Raw genomic sequence first — 20,327 nt, forward strand, 5'->3', positions numbered from 1 at the left:
GATTACGTCGTACTTAGTCTTCCTGAGTCGTATTATCAGATCTTCAATTCTTCTGATGCAAGCGTACGGGCGTCATAGGTGCAGATCTTCATCCTAGTCCTTTTCCGTTTCAGTAGCCTAGATGACTCCTGCAATTCCATTCGCTACCGTACCAGGCTTTTCTCCGGAGTCAGGAGACTCTTATTACTGTTTTTTTAAGGTTCCTAAACAGTGGGAGACCAGCAAGACCGTGTTGTTGTATAAAAAGGGAGATCCACATGACATCGGCAACTATCGCCCCATCTGCCTACTGTCCGTCATCTACAAGCTCTTTACAAGAGTAATCCTTAATAGGATTGAAAAAGTCTTGGAAGAAGGACAGCCATGCGAGCAAGCAGGGTTTCGAAAAGGATTCAGCACGATTGACCACATTCACACTGTTTCGAAACTCATCGAGGTATCACGAGAGTACAAGATGCCGCTCTGTCTCACCTTCATCGACTTAAAGAAGGCCTTCGACTCAGTTGAGACGGAAGCGGTCGTGGAAGCCTTGGACAACCAAGGTGTCCCTACTCAGTACATAAAGGTACTTCGAGAGTTGTACAGTAACTTCACGACCGGAATTTCGCCATTCTACAAGAACATCATCATTGACGTGAAGAGGAGGGTCCGACAGGGTGATACAATTTCACCCAAAATATTCACAGCCACCCTCGAGAACGCAATGCGAAAGTTGGAATGGGACGACATGGGAGTGAAGGTTGATGGTCGGCAGCTACACCATTTCTGCTTTGCGGATGACATCGTATTGATAACACCTAGCACCAGCCAAGCGGAGCGAATGCTGACTGAATTCGACGAAACATGTGGATGCATCGGTCTTCAGCTGAATCTGGACAAGACGATGTTCATGCGGATCGGATGGGTCTCGGATGCCCCATTCACGTTCAACGGAAGGAACATATCCGAATGCACCATCTACATTTATCTGGGTCGGGAACTGAACATGGTGAACGACCTGACCCCGAGCTGGGCAGGAGGAGACGAGCGGCTTGGGGAGCGTACAAGAGCATCGAGGATGTAATGAAAAAGACCAGGAACATCCAGCTCCGTACTCACCTCTTCAACACCACCGTACTTCCTGCTTTGACTTATGCTTCGGAAACCTGGGCATTTCGCAAGCAGGAAGAAAACGCGGTGAGCGTCATTGAACGCGCAGTTGAGAGAGTGATGCTAGGAGTGTCCCGTTTCACGCAAGTGAGAGACGGGATTCGAAGTTCTCTCCTACGTCAACGATCGAAGATTAGAGACGCCGCCGCGTTTGCCAAGGAAAGTAAAATAAGGTGGGCCGGACACGTGATGCGCTTTAATGACAACCGTTGGACCAGAGCCGTGAGCGACTGGGTTCCCCGCGATATTAAGCGCACTACAGGAAGACCGCCGACCCGATGATCAGATTTCTTCACGAAGTCCTTGAAAGAAAAATATGATGCTCTTCGTGTCCCACGCGAAAGGAGGAACCACTGGACTACTCTGGCACGCGATCGGGACAAATGGAAGAATTACTGGCGCCCGCTCGACCAGTTGGAAGATCAACGGGGGTCAAGGTGATCAAGGTGAACAGTCATGTCATCATGAGTGCATTAGTCATAAGTACGTGGACAGGTGATACAATTATTACTAATGTTCAAAAATAATGTATATTATTTCAATTTTGCTGCTGATATATATGGAAAGCGATCCTTTCGCAAGGCTAAATCATTGAGTTTCTCTCACCTACATTGAAATTTCAAGTTCAAATATTTCTTGTCTACTCAGAGATTCCCTGGGTAACGTAATTTATCTTATCTATCATTTTAGTCTCGTAAATTATCCTTCCACCACTTAGTAAAAACATTACGTGTGATGAAAACATTATTAGCAGATACAATTACCTTGATTCTCCTCGAATCCCGTTTTTCTTGGAACTGGGCGAGCGGCCACTGGTAATTTTTCCATTTGTCACGATCGCGTGCCAGAGTGGTCCAGTGGTTCCTCCTTTCGCGTGGGACACTGAGAGCATCATAATTTTCTTTGAAGGACATCGTGTTATTGTACAATTTTCGAAGTACCATTATGTACTGAGTAGGGACGGTCCAGATTTTCCATGACCATCATGTATCAACTGAGCCGAAGGCCTTTTTCAAGTCGATGAAAATGAGACAGACCTGCATCTTGCGCTTTTGCGATACCTCAATGAGGTTCTAAACAGCGTGTGGTCAATCCCACTGAACCCTTTTCAAAACTCTTCTCGCTCGCATGGTTGTCCTACGTCTAACACATTTTTGGTGAAGTGAGTTTGGTGGAGTGAGTGAATATTTGGTGAAAGAACTCCCATCACTTTTGTACGGTTGGCGGAGGGATCCTCATAACTTGAGCTGCATTATTTGAGGCAGACCCCCTTCACCTGAGGAGGGTTGGACTCGTCCCTATCGCACCTATGACAACATGTACGGCACAAGGTCGCTTTTCGTCGACAATTAGCCCTTTATCCGCCACCTCGGGCCCGGCATAGCCTCGCGACTAACCGGTTATGATCATTCTAGAGGGGGAGATCCGTGGACTTTTTCCATCTACAGCAAGGATTCGCACAGAATCTATCTTGAGAGACCTGGCGTCTCCGGTGAACTGTCTATTGACGCGAAATGAACCAAGTACCTCAGTTCAGCAATGTTCGGCAGTTCAGCGTAAAGAAATGAAGAGTTGCTACCAAAGGTTCTACGTTATTTGGTTATTAGTTGTTTGACCTCTACCTCTATTTGGGTGGGCTTTGGCGGCTTGGCACGTTACACTGCTCGCACGTCCTCGTGTAAGCGTATACCCCAAAATCTCTGATTGCATTTAGAATTATATAAGCAGGACCACCGCGAGTAGGTAGCAATTGGACTCGTCTACGTAGCCCCGTTGTTTACGTGTTTCGAGGTGTTAACAGATATAAGAAAGATCAAAACCAAACAAATCGGACAGTGCTACACTTTTCGCAACCTTTTATAAGCGTACGGAGGTGTCGCGCGGTCGGCAAGAGGTCCGCTTTGGCCGCACGTCGATGGTTCGAAACCGCCCTAGTCCCAACTAAGTCCCTTTCTCCCACTTGGGTTCGGCTTGCCCCCGTAGGTTATTGTATAGGCCAACATGCGTTTCAAAACCTCAACGATTACGAATTGCAGTAAAACGCGTTGGCTCATTCCAATCAGTTTGGTGTCCCAGAAGTTATGTCCCTTATTCATAAATCTAAGATTCTCAAATACAATCAAACACAGTGGTGTCTTGTCCACAGAGCGGGACAAGGTCCTTGCAATTATTTTGTCCTTTCTCATAGCTTCTTTTTTCTCTTCGTGTAACAGCTTGTGAGAGGGATTATTTAGTTTTAGCAACGTCCTTTCGTATTAGCTTCCGTTTGTTTTGCTCTTACGACGTCTCCTAGGTCTCAGTTTGCAGAAGTTTAATTTGTAATTTGAAGATGAGTGTGGGAGTAATGTAACTTCAAGAGGAAGGATATCTTAGCGGGAACCTGACTGTAATAGTTACGAGTACTCTCGCGATCGAACTTACCGAAGGGATTGCCCTCTCAAGATCTATTAACAATAGGCTGCGGGGCCGCGTATACGAGTCCGATTGCTGCCTGCACGTGGTGGCCCTGCTTTAACTAAACGCAATCAGGCGTTCGAGTGTACGCATTGGGAACGTACGAGCTATATAACCTGCACTGTTATATGGCGAAAGCTTCCCATACATTGCAAAAAGGTGCTGTCGTCCAGCACACCGCCAAAGCCCATAACCTGAAAGGTCAACTGCCTGAAGGGAGCATGGAATCTTTGGCAACAACCATTCGTTTCGTCACGCTGAACTGCCAAACACTATCGAATGAACTCTAACAAGCCACTCTATCCAGGCTTCTGCGATATCTCTGTGTGCCTTTTGCTGCACTGCAGGAAACACGCATGAAAGATCGGCCCGTCATCAGCATCGAAAATTACACCATATACTGCGGCGATGCTGATGAGAACAAAGTAGGTGGCTGCGCGATACCTTTGAGGAACGATTACAAGAACCTGGTAAAGGAATTTGGCTCAACGTCGTCTAGATGCGCCTTTCTACGACTGCGGCATCGCTGTGGACGTGAACCTAATGGATCCTAAGTGCTCACGCACCTACGGAAACCGCTGAGGACAACAGTAAGGATGCCTTCTATGATGAACTCAATGCGTTGATGTCTAAATACCAAGCCAGCAGATGGTCATTGTCGGAATCGACGCACATGCGAAGATGGGACTCGAACAGCAGTTGGATGTGCTAGGAAAATAGTATTATCCAGCGGATCGCACGTCGGACAACAGCGACCTTCTGGTCAATTTGTGGGAAAAGATAGGTTTCGTTATCGCTTGTAGGTTTAAGAGAAATGATCGAGGCCATCAGCTCACGTGGCAGAGTAGGAGTCAACCCTTTTAACGCCTGAAGAGCAGCGCAAGCGGAAGATGAGGACTCTTAAGCTTCAGCTCGACTACGTTCTGGCGAGTAACATTCCTCAGTCAGATATGCGAAAATCTAGAACTGTTTGGGACGTCGTGTTCGACTCTGACCACCGTCCAGTTCTTCTCAGCTTCAAGATGCGGTTCCACAAGAGATACCGAGGAGTTCTTCTTCAACCGAAAATCGACATGGCAGGTCTGAAAGACGATGAGTGCAGAAGAAAATTCCGCCAACGTGTGTCTATTCATGTTCAAGTACGGACCAGGAAGAAGCGCAGCGATGCGGGAAGCTGGCTTTCGTCCTGGCCGATGTACGATTGACCAGATGTTTATCGTCAGGAGAGCGATCGAAATCTGGCAGCGGTATTCGAAGCCAATGCAACTAGCGTTTCTGGACTTTGAAGCCGCGTTCGACACTCTTCACCGAGACCGTCTTCTCAACGCGCTCCGCGCCGATGGAATACAGGGAAAGTTCGTTCGCTTGCTTGATGACATGAATCAACGAACAACTGATGCAGTTCGAACACCAGCCAGATGTACAACACCGTTTGAAGTGGTAACTGGAGTAAGACAAGGGGCAGTGGCAGGACCCTTCCTGTTCAATTTCGTCACCGACGACATTATGCGATGAACAGTCGGCCAGTGTCCTGCCAACATTGTCTTAGCACCATCAGGGTGCCGCTTGACTGATTTCGAGTACGCCGACGATATTGTTATATTCGCGGGAAGCAGTACGAAACTTCAACATGTTGTCAACCTTGTACCGAAGCTGGCTGCAGTCTATGGACTAAGCCTACGCCTTGATAAACGCAAGCAGATGTGGATCTCTTCGAGACCTCAAACGAGAATCAGGGTGGACGGACAACCGATAGAACTCGTCGACGAGTTCTGTTACCTGGGCTGTACGCTGAAGAACAACGACAGCTACGAGAGAGATGTTCAGCAAAGATGCGCTAAGCTGCATTTAACTCTTTAACGAAATGCCTGTGGTCGACCCCCATCACCAGCGAAGTTAAGCTGCGAGTCTACTTATCCGCAATTCGCCCCATCATGATGTACGGATGGAGACTTGAAAATGGAATTTCTAGACTGAGGTGGTGAAAGAGGACCTGAGGACACTCGGCGTGGATAGGCAGTTCAGGCGAGACGTAAGGTTTTGCAGAATATGGAATAGCGATGAATGGATCGATTCTGTGCAAGCTCTCGCAGAAGATCGAGGATTGGCAAAGCTGTGTTCAAGGACGGCACTCCTCGGCGAAGATGCGGGTAATCGCGTCAGGCGATGACATCAGCCCGTCGATTAAGTCAACTTAGTAAGTCAATAGGCTGCAAATCCAGCCCAATAAGCCTCACCTCAATAATAGCGCGTTGTTCCTCACGACGCGGCTTGGCGCTGCTTGCAGCCTGAAAGTAGAACTATTGGTCCGCGGTAACACGAAGCGATACTACCTAACGGAAGATGGGCACGGTATAAACCGTTCGTCCTCACAACCACCACAGCCGAATATATTTATATTTCTTGTCCCAATAATCGGTAACCACAGAATAATTTAGATTTAGAGACTTAGAGCACCTTCGAGAATCTTCCGATGATTTCTGAAATTAAATGAGGCAGAGGTTGGAATACAAGTTGAGATTAGTGAGGAATGAGAAATAAATACTCGGATAAGTATGAGCGCTAGTTGTCGATTGGCGGTGAAGGATATTGGGGCCTCCCTACGTCAACAACGTCAGCCTCCCAACGTCGTGTACATACTTACAATTCATACTACTGCAACAAATTTGTTTCCTTTTTTTTTTTTCTAATTATACACGATTGCCACACTTCATAGTCGCAATACTAAGAAAACCATACTAATTTCCTAAAGGCGTACTAATAGCAGCAAACGATGAAATTAATGACAGAAGACTTTCTTGAGCCTGCCTAGTCCTGTTTTCAAACTATTGTGCAAAAGAAACTGTTAAAACAAGAATAAACCTCCGAGTTGTCGAGCTCTCTGGAGAGATGTATAATTATTTTATGTAGTATACATAAAATAATTATACATCTCGTATGCACCTATCCAGAGAGTATACGCATGCTTCAATATGATATCTAATAACATTTTGAAACATGTGTTCATTTCCAAATGAGCAAGAACATCTTTTGACCTTATTTAATTTTTTTTTTAAATCAGCTCTCTAATATTGTAATGTTGGTAAGAGCGAATGCTAATCTGCTCAAAATTCGGACCTTTTTCATCTTTAGGATTTTGTACGACTCCTGCTACGATATGTTATCCACATTGATGCTGTGGACACTTACCGATCCCTCCACTGCAACGCAACAATTAAGCGAAGGTAGCGAGCCAAAATTCCGATGGCCTTACTATTCTATCATTATTAAGAAGCTTAAGGTGAGCTGAAAGCTGATTTACTACTGGAAAAATGGTGCTAAATTCTTCATCGTTCAGAAGGAAATAGCTGACCAGCGAGTTCCACCAGAGTTGCGAGCATTACTGCAGTTTCTTCCCATACCCAAAAATACCATATCTGTGTTCGCAATGGAGCCGTATGGTACGCCATCAGTGGCAACTGTACAGAAACTTTCCGGGGTTAGTATTCCTAAAGCTGCTATTATCGGAATCATTGGTCCATTTGAACCTTCTTTCTTTTGCTACAGTTCGTATCGTTCTTCGTATTTTCTAGGGAGCAGCTCGCCCGCCAAGTGTTTTGCAGTCAGCACCAATGAGTGGTGTTCGACATGGTCGTTATGCCCTACACATTAGCGAGAAAGTGAAAACATCAAGTTACGACTTCATTCATGCCTACATCAATGAACAGAATACCAAAGGTGGATGGAAATGGGGCTGGTTCCAGGTGCGTAAATGACAAATTGCTCCTATGATCATTTTTTTTATTGTCGAACTGAGTTGTTCTAACCTTCAGGCATCGAAAATTGATCGTCTTCCGTGTCCAATACAAAAATGGGTGACAAGGATTTTAGTCCACAAGCATCAGCTGGAATATCAAAGGCCGAATTCAGTCAGATTTAGTTTTCATGCCATTTTGTTCTTAACACCGAGATTATTGTTTGCGGTCTATCCCATTGTTTCGAAGAAATTCTCATTTTCTAGATTATCACAGAATCAAATGATCACTTTTTGTCGGCACCTGCGGTGGAGGCAACAGGTGATGCTCCAGCACCGTCAGCTTCAAGCGCAAACACCCCTGGGGTTGGTGAATGTGATTGTTTTATCTTCTTTCTGAGAGGTGGATATATGTTATTGCCATTCATATATGCACTACAGTAAGAGTTACCATTTGAAGAGACTGTGAAGACATCCACCACTGCTTTCATTGAGCGGAAAATCCTAAGCATTTGAGATTTTTTTGGAAACCTTGAAAATCTCATGAGCATTAGCCACTGATATGGCTGTACCGCGAGGTATCACATTCTAGTGTTTTAACGACGATCAAATATAGAATCACGTCAGCACTATCTGTCCCATGATGTTCCAGAAATTGTAGTCGTAATTGCTCTTTCACAATTGTATCAATTGTGAAAGAGCGAACTAAATTCGAATTTTTGAAATCCTCTGAAGTCATTGCCAGCGCGCACGAAACTGTTACTAAGATGTATGTGTGCCTGCATCCAGTTCACATTGTTCAAAGCTGTGTTGGGTTTTAATTCGTATAATTTTTGCAATACGTATATCTGCAATTGAACATGCTCACAAACCTGAATTCAAAAGTGTGATATTTGTTTTCTTTAAAGCGTGGAGCGCTTCTAGTGTTTCAAAATGTGATTTGCTTCCAGACGCAAACTCCTGCTACACCAACAGTATCTGTTATGGGCGTAGAAGCAACAACCCCTGGAAATGAAGTATGTCATTATACGTAGATCATTTGGACATGTGTCGCTTTCCTACTTTTTTCTTTTTTTGGAATCATTCTAGAGTTAGTTAAGTAATTTTTCCAAGATTCTAAAGGCGATTAAGGAAGTTATAACCTCGCTCAATTCTGCTGTAAGTACACCTTCCACAAGTGATGTAACAATGGATGATGCTACACCAGAACAAAACCGCACTTGTATGTTATTCTTGCAGTATTTCTGTGTTTGGCTGTGCTACTTCATCTGTTCCTTAATATGTGTCGAATTTAAGTATCATCAGCTTCGAATCCAGTTTCTCCAAGGACTACTCGAGGTGGCCGTAAGCGCGCTAATGTTAATAGGCAGCACATTGCAGGATCTCGCCAGAAGAGGGTGGGTGTTACTCTCTCTCTAACATCAGTGGTACTTCTGTTTTTGGTTTTATATCGTACAGTTCATGCGCACGTATGTTTTCAGTCGGCGTCACGCAATGAGCCCCCTGCGCCATCTATTACTCCTTCATTTGCTCAACCTTGGCACGGAACAGGTCCTAATGTGGCAAGCAGTGTTTTATCTCAGCAGGACCCAGTCACTTATTCTCAGCATCAAGCACAGCAAGTAATTTCCTACTGTTCGACTTTTGAGATTTTCTTTCCTTTAGATTTGGTTTTCTCTTCTAAACTGTCATATTACCCTTCAGCTGTCTTCAAATGCAGTTAAAGATCCTACTAAGACGAAGATTCAAGAGTGCATCAATAAGAAACGACTCGAAGCAGCACGAATTTCTGGTGATCTATACTGTCCATAATTTTTGGTTACATTTCAATCATTCGTGGCAAAAGGATGATAAACGAGCACACTTCAGCAGGTTTTCCTGGTTCGTCATCCTCACAGCCTCCCACGATTACTCCTAATATGCCGCAAACTTCATATTCAGATTCTAACTTCAGCCACCATTCAGGAAATAATCGACCTTTGTCAGGTGCTCATCTTTTTGGATTGTTTATTTAATCTGTCTGAAAAGACATGTCGCATGTCCTTTTTTTTGGCTATGCGTAGAGTCTTTCTAGGTGATTTTCAAAACCAACACGCTGCCCAAGCGAATTTCGTCCAAAGCACTGTGTTGCTACAGGCGTCTCAGTCATCAGTGGACCCATCTCAGCAACAGATGCCACAACAGCAACAAATGCAAGCAATACAGCCATCCCATCATACCCCAGCTTCTCACCAACAACAACAACCCGCACAGCAGTCATCTGCAAATGTTTCGCATTCAATGCAGTCACAAGCCATCCAACATATGCACCTTCATCACTTGCAGCAACAAATGCCTCCACAGCAGCAGCCGCCGCATATAGCTTCACAGGGAATGCAACATTCACAAGTCTCGCAACAACCAATGATGGAACAACAAATGGGGCAGTCTCATCTGCAACAGACGCGCTCAAGTAATATTCAAGGTGACTTTTTAACTTTGCGGTCGAAATAACATTCCATTCTTGATATTTGCAGGAGCCATGGACAGCCAACAGTTTCCTCAAATTAGTGGGTCGGCTCATCATCAATCTTCTTTGGGTGGTCAAATGAATTTCCAAGGGCATACGGGTCAACTTCCTCAACAAGCTCAGCAACAACCTCGAAACACGATGGGACAGTTTACGTCCAGAGAGGGAACGATGAACATTGACTATCAACAAGGTAAATTCTAGCAGGTTCTTGATCTTTGATTAAGTGTTATGGTAAAAAATCTGTTGGTTTTAGGTGGGCGAGGAAGTCGGCAATCTATGCAATTAAGTCAACAAACAGGGTCACAGGGTGGAATTGGTCGCAGTAGTATTCCTAGCAGCCAAATGAGTGGTCATATGGGATCCCAACACATCTCCGATACCCAACAAGTTGGAGGACATACGATTGGCTCCCAACAAATGTCGCATCAAATGACCCAAGCTTCTATGTCTGGCCAGCACTACTTCATACAGCAAGATCAGAGGTTAAGCATTCGCTTCCACTTTCTTTACGAGTTGAGTTTGGACGTATTTCAGGACCATGAATCCGCCATACAACCAGTCTCAGTACACTTCAAACAATCAGTTTTAACCTATTTTTCCAGTGAATGCACCAACATTTAATCAAATAATTTTGCGTCATGTCATATCGTTCATATACACTAAATTGTAATAGTATTCACGAAGCGAGTATCGCTGTTTCAGTTATTTTCAAATCGGAAATCCCTACATAGATGTTTGTTATACTCCAGCATACTGCTGTTAGAATTTCTTATTTTTTCCTATTTGATGCGCAAATCTTCTGAACAAAATGACTCTTCTTTAATTGCGGAGATTTGTAATTCGTATGACTTTATTAATTTTCAATGCGAGTCGATTTATATGCGGAGTCCAATTGCAATCTTTTAACACTCTATCCAGCAACTGATTTATCTCCAATATTTATACATCGTGTAACTGTTTTATAATGTTAGCTTGAATTTGTTCCTCCTGCGATGAATTCTGACGTCAGCAGTACTTCTGGAGAGCACCTTTATCTCGCTGTGAAATGATACCCTTACGATTTGTTCTTGCACACTCTTTCATTATTTTTTAATGTGTATAGTTTGCAATATTCTGCAGTGGTAGAAATCCGCTACAATTTTAAAGTATTCTACCAATTAATGAGTGATAATAATTTATTCGGCGGGTGTAGCGCAATCGGTAAGAGGTTCCACTGTCTTCACGATCGATCGGGGTTCGAATCCGTCCTAGTGCTCATCAAGCCTTTCATCCTTCCGGGGTCGATAATTTGGTAGCAGGCCTCTTCCAGAGGACAAGAACACTTACTTGACACATCGGCTAGCTCCCGCAAGTCATTGTATGGGCGAGTTACACGTTCGTAAACCTCAAACAATTTTGAATTGAAGTGAACGTGGTGGCAGATTGATTAACGCCAGACACTTTATCCTTTATCCTCCAATAAATTATTCGCGTCAAGAGAACAGAGGGAACTATTCACAAAATTGTTGGTTTAAAGATTTGTTTTACTTCTATAACCTCCTTATAAACTCAAATCTTGGTTCTAATCTAGTTTCCAGGACCAATACACACTTGGAATTCTTGTCTGACAACAAGGTTCTCGAACAACATTAAAGAAGCTCAGCTGCACAATTTTCTCAATCACTTCTAGAGTTCGTTTCATTGTGTACTGGACTCGCTGATGTTATTTGCTGTATGAGTTTTTTTGTAAGCATTTTGTTGTGTGAGACGCAACAGCTTCATAGAAGAAATTCATCTTGATGGCAGTTTGCTAGATGGCTTGCACTCTACAAGAATAGTTTTTATGTTCTTTCACATAAGTCATTTTACGGTGCAATATACATTTTTATGTCCAATCTGTAGAATAGACAGTATGGCTTCCCACTCAAGTCTGTCGCAAAAAGTATTTGAGAATGAAAAAATATGGTTCGATAGCTTGAATATAATAGAGGCTACAAGTTAAATTTGTGAGCGATTCCTCTCGATTTTAAAAACTGCGCTTTGGTTGATTTAAAGCTTCACCAACTGGAGTTCCATATTTGGAAATGTTCGGATCTTGTATGATTACTGTAGGACAGAAAAAAGCGGCTCCATTAATTCTACTTGAAGGAAGCATACCACAGATCTGAAGTGGTGAGGGAATCCTAGGGAAAAGGTAGAGATGGGGTTTTAGTTTTAACGGTTTTAGTCTTAACGCACCACCCTTGTGCACGCGTCGCATCCAGTTGCCAGCGGTCGAAAACCAATTATGGGCTCTTATCACTCCATTTAAGTGAGACAAATGAGTAGGCTGCTCAGTGGACCGGAACGTGAACGTAGAGGAGCGTTCTCACGTACCTCGTGGCAACCCAACCAAGCCCATCCTTAGCTTTTACCGCGGACTCCCTCACCACGCCAGATTTCTGGTATGCTGCTTTTAAACGGCTAGGTGGGCAGTCGCGTAGCAGTGCACAGGGTAGGCGGGATTGATGGCTTTTTGTTCGCTATGTGTCCTGATGTTTAGATTAGGACCCGTTCTATACAATTATATCAACCATTGTGCACTTTCAACTTTCAACACAAGAACTTTCAAGAGTGATTGAAGATCAGGTAGATCATATCTTCTAAGGTACTCGCTTGCGCTTTCTTCGCTGTTTTCTTCGGAATAAATCTGACTTCGCTTATTTCTGGGGTGGTATACAAGTGTTCCATGTAGATCAAATGTGATCTCATGCTCATTGCAAGACGTATGACGTTTTTGGTGCATCAGAGCGCTACTAAACTCCAGATATACTACATTAATTTTGTTCGATGGCCCACATTCGACGGAGAACACTTGAGATTCGCACTGGACAGTTGGCCAGGCATTAACGCGAGTTATGCACGAGAGTTTAACTTGTGCTACTTCAAGACAATCATAGCAGCCTTTTATTTCTTCAAATGTTATATCACAAGATTGTTCTATGATGTAATGCGCGCTGTTGAACATAAGGCTTGACTCAAGAGCAATAGTGGTTTCATGTTGGTAAGTATAGGCGTTGATATTTCCTTCTTCTAACCTTATTTCTGTGAATGGTGTTTTAATGGAAAGTACATTTGTGATCTCTTTACGCAGGTTCCTAATAGAACCTAGTTGGCACTTGTATCCTCTTGAAGCCTTTAGATTTTCACAAGTACAAACCATGCGATTTTCAATTTTGAAAATAATTCTTTCGCTTGGATAAATGACTCGCATTCCACAGGGAGACTAAAATCATTTGGCAACATTAGTGCCTCGTTTTCGGAAACAGCGAATCTTTTGTCCATTAGAGGAAAATGTGGTTTTTGAATTGAAACTGCAGTAATGGACAGCTACTTGGGAGCGACATAAGGTGTAAGAATTATCAAATTTTCTTTTCCTCTGTTATACATCGTTATTTCAATGTCAACCTGCACTGTTGAAGTCCACTCCATGCAGCGAACTATTTCAAACACTGACTTACTTTTTGGTACTTGTGCCAGACGCAAGAATGACCATGTTGGCATTGGGAGCAGACATCCGCAGACAATACCGCCGCATGTTTCTTCACATGCAATGTATCCTTAATACTTTGAGGCCATATCTAATTGTGGAATAGTATTATTTGGGTACATACTGTTACAAATGTTTTGTGTGCAGGATCCCATCTGAGCCAATCTCGTGGTGCGAAAAAACTCCTGCATCGTGTCTCTTGTGAAGAAGAGTGAAAGTTTGCTGCAATTGAGCTTTATGCCGTTATTTTTCACTCATCATACCCACTGTAGTATTTAAATGGTTGATTTGAATACAAACTTTTGAATCTATTCTGTTGAAGAGTATTTCTTGTCTGAATTCGAATAGACATTTGCCCTTTGTCGCGCACACCTCTGCAGGATGTCTTGTGTAACCATATTGACAAGCGGATGTAGCACTTTTAAACGCTAAAGTGAGCAAAGTGACTACTATTAAAGTGTTCGCAATTAGAAGAGATGGTTTAAACGTACTCAATTTGCACTCAACTTGTACAGTAGTTCTTCTCCGCCTTTGTTTACGGCAGTTGCGTATGGATCACGCCATACCAATCATTGCTACGACAATAGAGTGCAAGATTATGGATACAGTAAGAACTGCGCCAAACGGCCAACAATGTGGATTTCCTAAGAGTGCTCTATTCAACATTGTTGAAGATGCCGCGCAGAATTCCTGAGGTTCACATTTTCGATCATTGTTATTACTTCGTTTCTCGAGTAGAAACGTATTTTTACCGTTACAGGCTTGTCCAATGGTGAAACGGGAAGAGTATACCTAATTTCTTCCGTAACATTTTTTGAATGAGTTGCACTCATGATCAAAACACAATTCGAATTGTCCTCTAGGAGGTGTTATAAATGCGATACCTTCATTACAAGTAATACTGGTGTTTGGTTGCGCATTACCAGGGTTGATTAGAAACAAGGATAACATTGCCGTTATTAGGCAGGATACTGCTGATCGAGCTGACGTAGAGGTCATCGATCTGTCGAGGTCTGTTTCGAGTTCTCGAATGGAGTCTAAAGCGCGAGATCTGGAGATTCTGGCTAGATGATTTCTAGATTGAGTTGTTATTGCGATATGGATGTCATTATCCATGATCTCAGAGGTTCGTTCAAGCGATTGTTGGTTGTCAGGCTCTGAACGAACTTCTAGAGGGTATGTTTTATTAACTGGTCTCTGCAAAATTTTGCGGCTAGGCACTAGAATTTTGGCGGACCTTATCATGCCGTCTGCGCTTCGAACTAAATCTTCTATTTTACCGTATACCCATTTTCCTCTGGGCAGTAATTCCTGTTCAACCAAAACAATTTCGCCGACTTGTGGGACTTTACTCACATGACGTTTCTGATTCAATTAGCATCTGTGGCTGTCGCGTAAAATACTAAGATATTCAGTGTTCCATTTCTCCCAGAACTTTATTGCAATGTTTTCTGAAGATGCAAGCGCTTCGTAAGCTTGAGCAGCTGTCTGTATCAACTTTGGCTCAAATGTGGGATCGTTTCTGAAATTGGACATTTCAGAGTTTGCAATTGAGAATTTGAAATTTCCTTGTAGAAAGTCAATAGTTCCGAGTAGAATTTCAGAAAGATCAATTGCTGAGAGTTTTGTGAGTAGACGTGTATCTATAATTGCCTCTATAGGAGTGACTACAGTAGCCATATGTTCAAATGACAGTTTTTTTCTTCCAACTGATTTTTGGAAACTTCTTTTCACAGATCCAACAAGCCTTTCCCATACACCACCCATCCAGGGAGATGCTGGTGGGTTGAAAATCCATTTAAGACCTTCCGGGGCACAGTAATTCATTACTGAATTCCCTGTTGTTTCATCACTTTCGAACAACTTTTCAATTATTTTCAGACCAAGTTTGAAATTTGATCCACAGTCTGTTCTCAGTAAAGGAGGTACACCTCTACGCGATACAAATCGAATGAAACTATTAAGAAACGCCCCTGTAGTGAGACTTTCTACCACTTCCAAATGGATTGCTCTGATTGCAAGGCAGGTGCAGAGACATTTCTACATCCTTTCATTTCTGTTGGATAGAAATGGTCCCATAAAATTACATCCTACGTTTTGAAACGGTTTGCTTATTGTCACCCTATCTGATGGTAGTGGTGGCATCTTTGGAGCTCCAAAAGGCATGCCTTGACATCTCTTACAAATAGTACAATCTTTTATGTACTTCTTAATTGCTCTTGATGGCTTTGGAATCTAATATTTCTGTCTGGCCAGAGACAGTATGTGATCTTTGCCACAGTGAGCATTGTTGCAATGCAAGTCTATAATAATGAGTCTAGCAAGGTCAGAGTCATTACCGATATAAATAGGCATTTTTGTATGTAAAGGCAGATTTGCATTTCGAATTCTTGATTTATATCTTATGATTCCATCTTCATCTTTTACGATTATTTGGTTCGGAAACCGTTTTTGCAGTTTTCTCATGTTGACATTCCTATGAAATGATGCTATGATTAATTTCTCACTTAAGCGCATCTTTTCGCAATCAATTAGCGAGTCCGAGTCAAAGCGCGAGACTGTAGATATCGCAAATGATGTCAATCTAGTAGTATTACATCGATTGGTCCACTTGTGCAGCACTTTCGCAACTATATACTAGATATATAACAACATATAACAACTAGATACAGTTCGTAACGCAGTTTAGAAGCGTGAAAATCTCGATAGATCTGCGAACATTGAGTTCGCATTATCATTATTACTTTCAGACTCTTCAACATGGGGATTTTCAAATGTTTTCATTCCTTCCATAATTTCTTTTCCATCCAAAGTATCGATCGAGCGTAGTTTCCAGCTAAATTGCTCTAGAGCCAGCCATTACGGCCCTCTCACCCAGTTGTGTGAGTCGAGTTGAGATGATGTAAGACCTCGCGTCCCTGCATCTGCTGGATTGTTATCTCTTGGAACATGGAAAAAGTTCACGAAAATGCGTTTGCTCTCAACCTGAGATCTAATTTTTTCAATTCGGTCTTTCTGATTGATTATTAAAGCTGGAAATTTTCGAAAGGAATTAATCCGTTGTAGAGCAATTTCACTATCGGTGACGAGATTGAAGTGATCTATATTGTGATCAAGATTTTCTAAGATACTCTTTCATGATCTCATTCCAATGAGTAATCCAAGCATTTCTGACCTTGGAATTGTTTGCGACATTTTTTTGGAGTCAACTTTGACTTTTTGCTAATAAATTGCGTTACCTCGTTAGTGTCATTGTTATGCGGCAAGAAGGCGCAACTTGATATAGCAAGATTTACTTGCATCACAAAATATTCATAAATCTATTTTTGAAGTGCGAAGATTTCGCACTTCTGTGAAAATTGTCCTGGGAATGCTGATACTCGCACCATCGACCTCTTTGCAGATGGAGTTCCATCTATTAGTCATTACTGGATTAACACAGTCATTCCACCTAATTCCAGTGTCATAGATTTCTCGCATAAGCGATTTCAAATTGATAAGCAATGGCGTAGTTACACCTACAGGATCGTAGGCAGAATTTATTATACTAACCACATCTCGTTTAGTAAGTAATGTTTTCGACGGAATATTTACTTCCACGTTAAACTGATCAGTTTCTGTGTTATATTTAACACCTAAGAATTTGATATCACCAGAAGGTGATCTGTCTTTCTCATGGATTCCTTCATTTACTATCTGAAAATTTGACACATATTCTCGTAGGTTCATACCAAATTAATTGGAAAGATTTTTTGATTCGACATACTTCTTCAAAGCTTCCTGCTCAGTTGCAGCTGTCAATAAAATATTATTAACATAAATGTTTCTTGCTATTTCATGTAAAAGTGGGGTATTCTCTGATTTGAAAAAGGAAGAATTGCCATATTCAATATGCCCGGAGATGCGGTAACGCCGAATGGCAAACGGTTAAATCTGTAAACAACTATGTTGTCTTTTATCGGGATGCGACTGATGTCTTTGACCCACAGACAGCGACAAAGGTCTTTGTGCTCGTTTACGATTCTGATCTGAGTGAATGCAGCTTCGATATCGCATGCTAATATAAACTTGCTAGTTCGACTGCGAATAAGGATATCATGAATTTTATTAACGAAAGATTCACCGGTGTGAATTATATCATTTAATGATAGTCTACCTCTTTGTTTCGAGGATGCATCAGACACGATTCTGAGAAGTTTCGTTTTTGAAGGTTTCCACACTCCGGGGTGTGGCATATAATAGGTGCCAGCCGCGTTTTTGACTGGTTCATGTACCTCTTCGATTGTGGAATCTTTGAGGTAATCATTCAATATTTTGCTGTACCACGACCTTTGCTCTTTGTTGGTGGCCAGCTGTCTTTGTAAGGACTCGAGCCTACGGTATGCAATCGCATAATTATCGGATATATCGATTACGTTGTCCTTAAGAGGAAAGGGTGCAGTTACAACACTGTTCTTAAATGATATAGTTTTCGTGTACTTTTCAAAATACTCAAATGTTTTTTCGTCATTTGAAAATCCATTGGTGGAAATTCCTAATCCATCCAATTCGAAAATCTTCTGAAGTATATCTGCTTCACTTGGCTCCTGAACGAGCGTAAGACTATGGGTAATCTCTTCGCTAGTTACATTTACCGCACTTGTACTGCGACCATGAAGAGTTGGACCTACTGATGTTCTGGCAACATATAGTCCCGACGGTAGTCTTGTTCTAGTGCTACTCATAACAAATTCGTTGCAGTAGTCTAATCCAATTAGAATTTGTGGATTTTGGTGTTCACTTCTCAATCTTGGATTGGACAAACAAATATCGTTATCTTGAAGAAACTGCTTATCTTGTTCTAAAAGATATGCTGAACGAAAACCGTTAGTTATCACGGGTTTTGTTTGAACCGTTAGACGAATCTCTTTTCCAAAAACTGTAGAGATTTTCAATGGAACAAAGAACGTTTTAAATTTCTCAGTATGGCCACCATTGCCAGACAGACATATTTCCGTTTTTTGCTTTGGGAATCCAAATTCCTCTGCTGTACGTTCGTTTATTATAGTTCTCTGTGCACCAGTGTCAAAAAATATAAGAACTCGCTCATATTGGCCTGTTTTGTTATTCCACATATTTGCTTCGGCAGTCATGAGCATTACTTGGTCTTTTGTGGCATTGTCGTTAGAATCGACTTTCACGAAAGAATCACTTTGAATTGGATTTTCAGTATGCACACTCGAAGTTCGATCTCGTTGACGAACTCCGGCATTCTTCCTTCTTATTTCGCCAGTAGGGGATCTTCTGTTGTTTGTTGCTGCATTGTTACCAAAGCGCAATCGATTTTGCTGATTTGTCACATTCTCGGATGGTCTTGTAAAACATAAGCTTTGATGATGCATCCTTCTGCAGTGGGGACAGTTTGGTCTACTACACTGATTACTTTTGTGCTGGTCGCTGAAGCATTTCCAACAGCGATTGGAGTTAATCATAACGTTCTTCTTTTGTTGGATATCTGTTACGGTTCTGCAATTATGAGAGGAATGCTCAGAGTTGTCACAGAAAATACACTGCCTATCATTTTTTTTCTTGTCTGTGACGTATGCAGAGTTTGATTCCTTTTTATTTCTGTGTTTTCGGTCTTAAAACGACCTTTTAATCTTGATTCAACAGATTTTTTTTTAGCGTTGTTCTCTTTTTCGAGTTGCTACATAACGTTTTCTACTTTCACATCTTCCATTTCTTATATAGATATAAGGACATTTTTCACAATATTGTACGGAAACTTCTCCAGTATTCTTTCTGTCCACATGTCATCTTGTGTATTGGGTATATCCTGTTCCGCCGACACCATTTGGTTGATCAACATTCTTATTTTGTCGAAAATATATGTGCAATTCTCGGCATTGTTCCTTGCACATGGAAGGTCGATTAGTTTCTGCACGATCTTTCCTCTATTTATAGGTTTGTTACCATATTTTTTCTTTATACTTTCAACCATCCATTTATAATTCTGTGGAATTAATTGTATCCCTTTGATAGTCATTTTGCTCTTCCTCGAAGACTATCTTTGAGAAGAAACATTTTCTCAACTGTACTCAGTACTTTTTTTTGATGTACCAAAGTTTCATAGACTGCCCAGAACTCTAGTAATTCTTCTTCATCTCCCCAAAATCTAGGATATTTCATTTGACTTGGTTTGAGAGTTCTACATATGAAGTCTTCTTCGATCGCCTCTCTGCTGGTATCAGAATGATCCTCTGACAGCCATATTGGTTCATCTGGGCTGAAGGTTTCGTCATTACTTTGATCGGTTGCCGTTCTGGCACTTCCCGTTTGTGGCGATCGATTATTTACATCTTCAACATGCGTTACTATTCGTTGGTTTCTATGTAATTTTATTCTCAACTTCCTTGCAAATTTATCAGCTTGACTTGCTGCTTCTGTGGCTCTTGCTTCTAGCATGAATATCATTTCATTTGCTCTTTCCATGATATCAGTGAATTTTGTTTCACTTTCAATTTCCTCGATTTCTTTTTCGAGCTCCTTTTTGTTGCCTTTTGTTCTCGAATCATTATATTCCATCTTCAGTTTGTCTATCAGTGACTGCAATGAGTTTCTACTCTGTTCGATAGTCTTTATACTGCGTTTTATAAGGTTGGTTGAGGTCAAGTATACCTCAAACATTTCGTCTTCGGACCCATTTGGGTTCCACTCTTCTACGTATAGTGGAAATTTTTCCAGAAGTAGCTGGAGAGTTTTGTCGCTATGGGCCATAGGTTTTCTATTGAAAACCAAAGACATCTTTCTCGATGTTGCACAGCTAGAGGCTTGCTGCACTTTTACGGCACTTTATTGGGTCAATGCTCCAGAAAATTGTGCGTGTGAGTTTGGCTCACGATAATATGGGATTTTATACCCAAGAAGAATGCAGTGGTTCATTGGTAGAACGTTTATCAAAAAAGCAGAAAGTCAAGCACACACAGAAGAAT

General features: G+C 41.9%; 7 protein-coding genes across 10 annotated transcripts in view; 3 read left to right on the forward strand and 4 right to left on the reverse strand.

Moving 5' to 3' along the window:
* Nucleotides 1-1,063, forward strand: part of RB195_025000 (uncharacterized protein) — a gene marked incomplete at both ends in the record, with an annotated part of 62,557 nt that extends 61,494 nt beyond the window's left edge. Inside the window, one exon of one of the 2 annotated variants that reach the window (XM_064212976.1) lies at nucleotides 200-1,063. In XM_064212976.1, the coding sequence (XP_064068856.1) occupies nucleotides 200-1,063 (864 nt within the window). Of the gene's footprint in view, nucleotides 1-121 lie in introns of those variants that run through there. The other variant, XM_064212975.1, reaches the window with a different exon arrangement.
* A 3,632-nt stretch (nucleotides 1,064-4,695) lies between these two features.
* On the forward strand, nucleotides 4,696-5,118 carry RB195_025005 (uncharacterized protein; the record flags this gene model as incomplete). The annotated part of the gene is made up of 1 exon (XM_064212979.1): nucleotides 4,696-5,118. The coding sequence occupies one exon, from the start codon at nucleotides 4,696-4,698 to the stop codon at nucleotides 5,116-5,118; it is 423 nt and encodes a 140-aa protein (XP_064068860.1).
* A 549-nt stretch (nucleotides 5,119-5,667) lies between these two features.
* RB195_025006 (uncharacterized protein) lies at nucleotides 5,668-10,437 on the forward strand (the record flags this gene model as incomplete). Of its 2 annotated transcripts, XM_064212981.1 has the most annotated exons (18): nucleotides 5,668-5,753; nucleotides 6,736-6,883; nucleotides 6,941-7,081; nucleotides 7,176-7,346; nucleotides 7,416-7,511; nucleotides 7,604-7,702; nucleotides 8,287-8,352; nucleotides 8,468-8,558; nucleotides 8,633-8,733; nucleotides 8,818-8,958; nucleotides 9,041-9,128; nucleotides 9,206-9,217; nucleotides 9,278-9,322; nucleotides 9,411-9,604; nucleotides 9,662-9,800; nucleotides 9,853-10,038; nucleotides 10,102-10,330; nucleotides 10,383-10,437. In XM_064212981.1, 18 exons carry the CDS (start codon nucleotides 5,668-5,670, stop codon nucleotides 10,435-10,437), a joined length of 2,088 nt encoding a protein of 695 aa, XP_064068862.1. The 2 variants fall into 2 exon arrangements, with proteins under 2 accessions (XP_064068862.1, XP_064068861.1); XM_064212980.1 differs by having other exon boundaries at nucleotides 9,206-9,322; nucleotides 9,411-9,800.
* A 1,953-nt stretch (nucleotides 10,438-12,390) lies between these two features.
* Nucleotides 12,391-13,029, reverse strand: RB195_025007 (uncharacterized protein; the record flags this gene model as incomplete). The annotated part of the gene is made up of 1 exon (XM_064212982.1): nucleotides 12,391-13,029. The coding sequence occupies one exon, from the start codon at nucleotides 13,027-13,029 to the stop codon at nucleotides 12,391-12,393; it is 639 nt and encodes a 212-aa protein (XP_064068863.1).
* A 1,701-nt stretch (nucleotides 13,030-14,730) lies between these two features.
* Nucleotides 14,731-15,183, reverse strand: RB195_025008 (uncharacterized protein; the record flags this gene model as incomplete). The annotated part of the gene is made up of 1 exon (XM_064212983.1): nucleotides 14,731-15,183. One exon carries the CDS (start codon nucleotides 15,181-15,183, stop codon nucleotides 14,731-14,733), a length of 453 nt encoding a protein of 150 aa, XP_064068864.1.
* Nucleotides 15,184-17,186: 2,003 nt separating this feature from the next.
* RB195_025009 (uncharacterized protein) lies at nucleotides 17,187-18,737 on the reverse strand (the record flags this gene model as incomplete). Its single annotated transcript, XM_064212984.1, has 1 exon — nucleotides 17,187-18,737. One exon carries the CDS (start codon nucleotides 18,735-18,737, stop codon nucleotides 17,187-17,189), a length of 1,551 nt encoding a protein of 516 aa, XP_064068865.1.
* Nucleotides 18,738-19,377: 640 nt separating this feature from the next.
* On the reverse strand, nucleotides 19,378-20,139 carry RB195_025010 (uncharacterized protein; the record flags this gene model as incomplete). 2 transcript variants are annotated; one of them, XM_064212986.1, is made up of 1 exon in its annotated part: nucleotides 19,378-20,139. In XM_064212986.1, one exon carries the CDS (start codon nucleotides 20,137-20,139, stop codon nucleotides 19,378-19,380), a length of 762 nt encoding a protein of 253 aa, XP_064068866.1. The 2 variants fall into 2 exon arrangements, with proteins under 2 accessions (XP_064068866.1, XP_064068867.1); XM_064212985.1 differs by having other exon boundaries at nucleotides 19,378-20,112.
* Between the last annotated feature and the right edge of the window lie 188 nt (nucleotides 20,140-20,327).

Source organism: Necator americanus, chromosome X, assembly GCF_031761385.1.
Source record: "Necator americanus strain Aroian chromosome X, whole genome shotgun sequence".
NCBI lineage: Eukaryota > Metazoa > Nematoda > Chromadorea > Rhabditida > Ancylostomatidae > Necator > Necator americanus.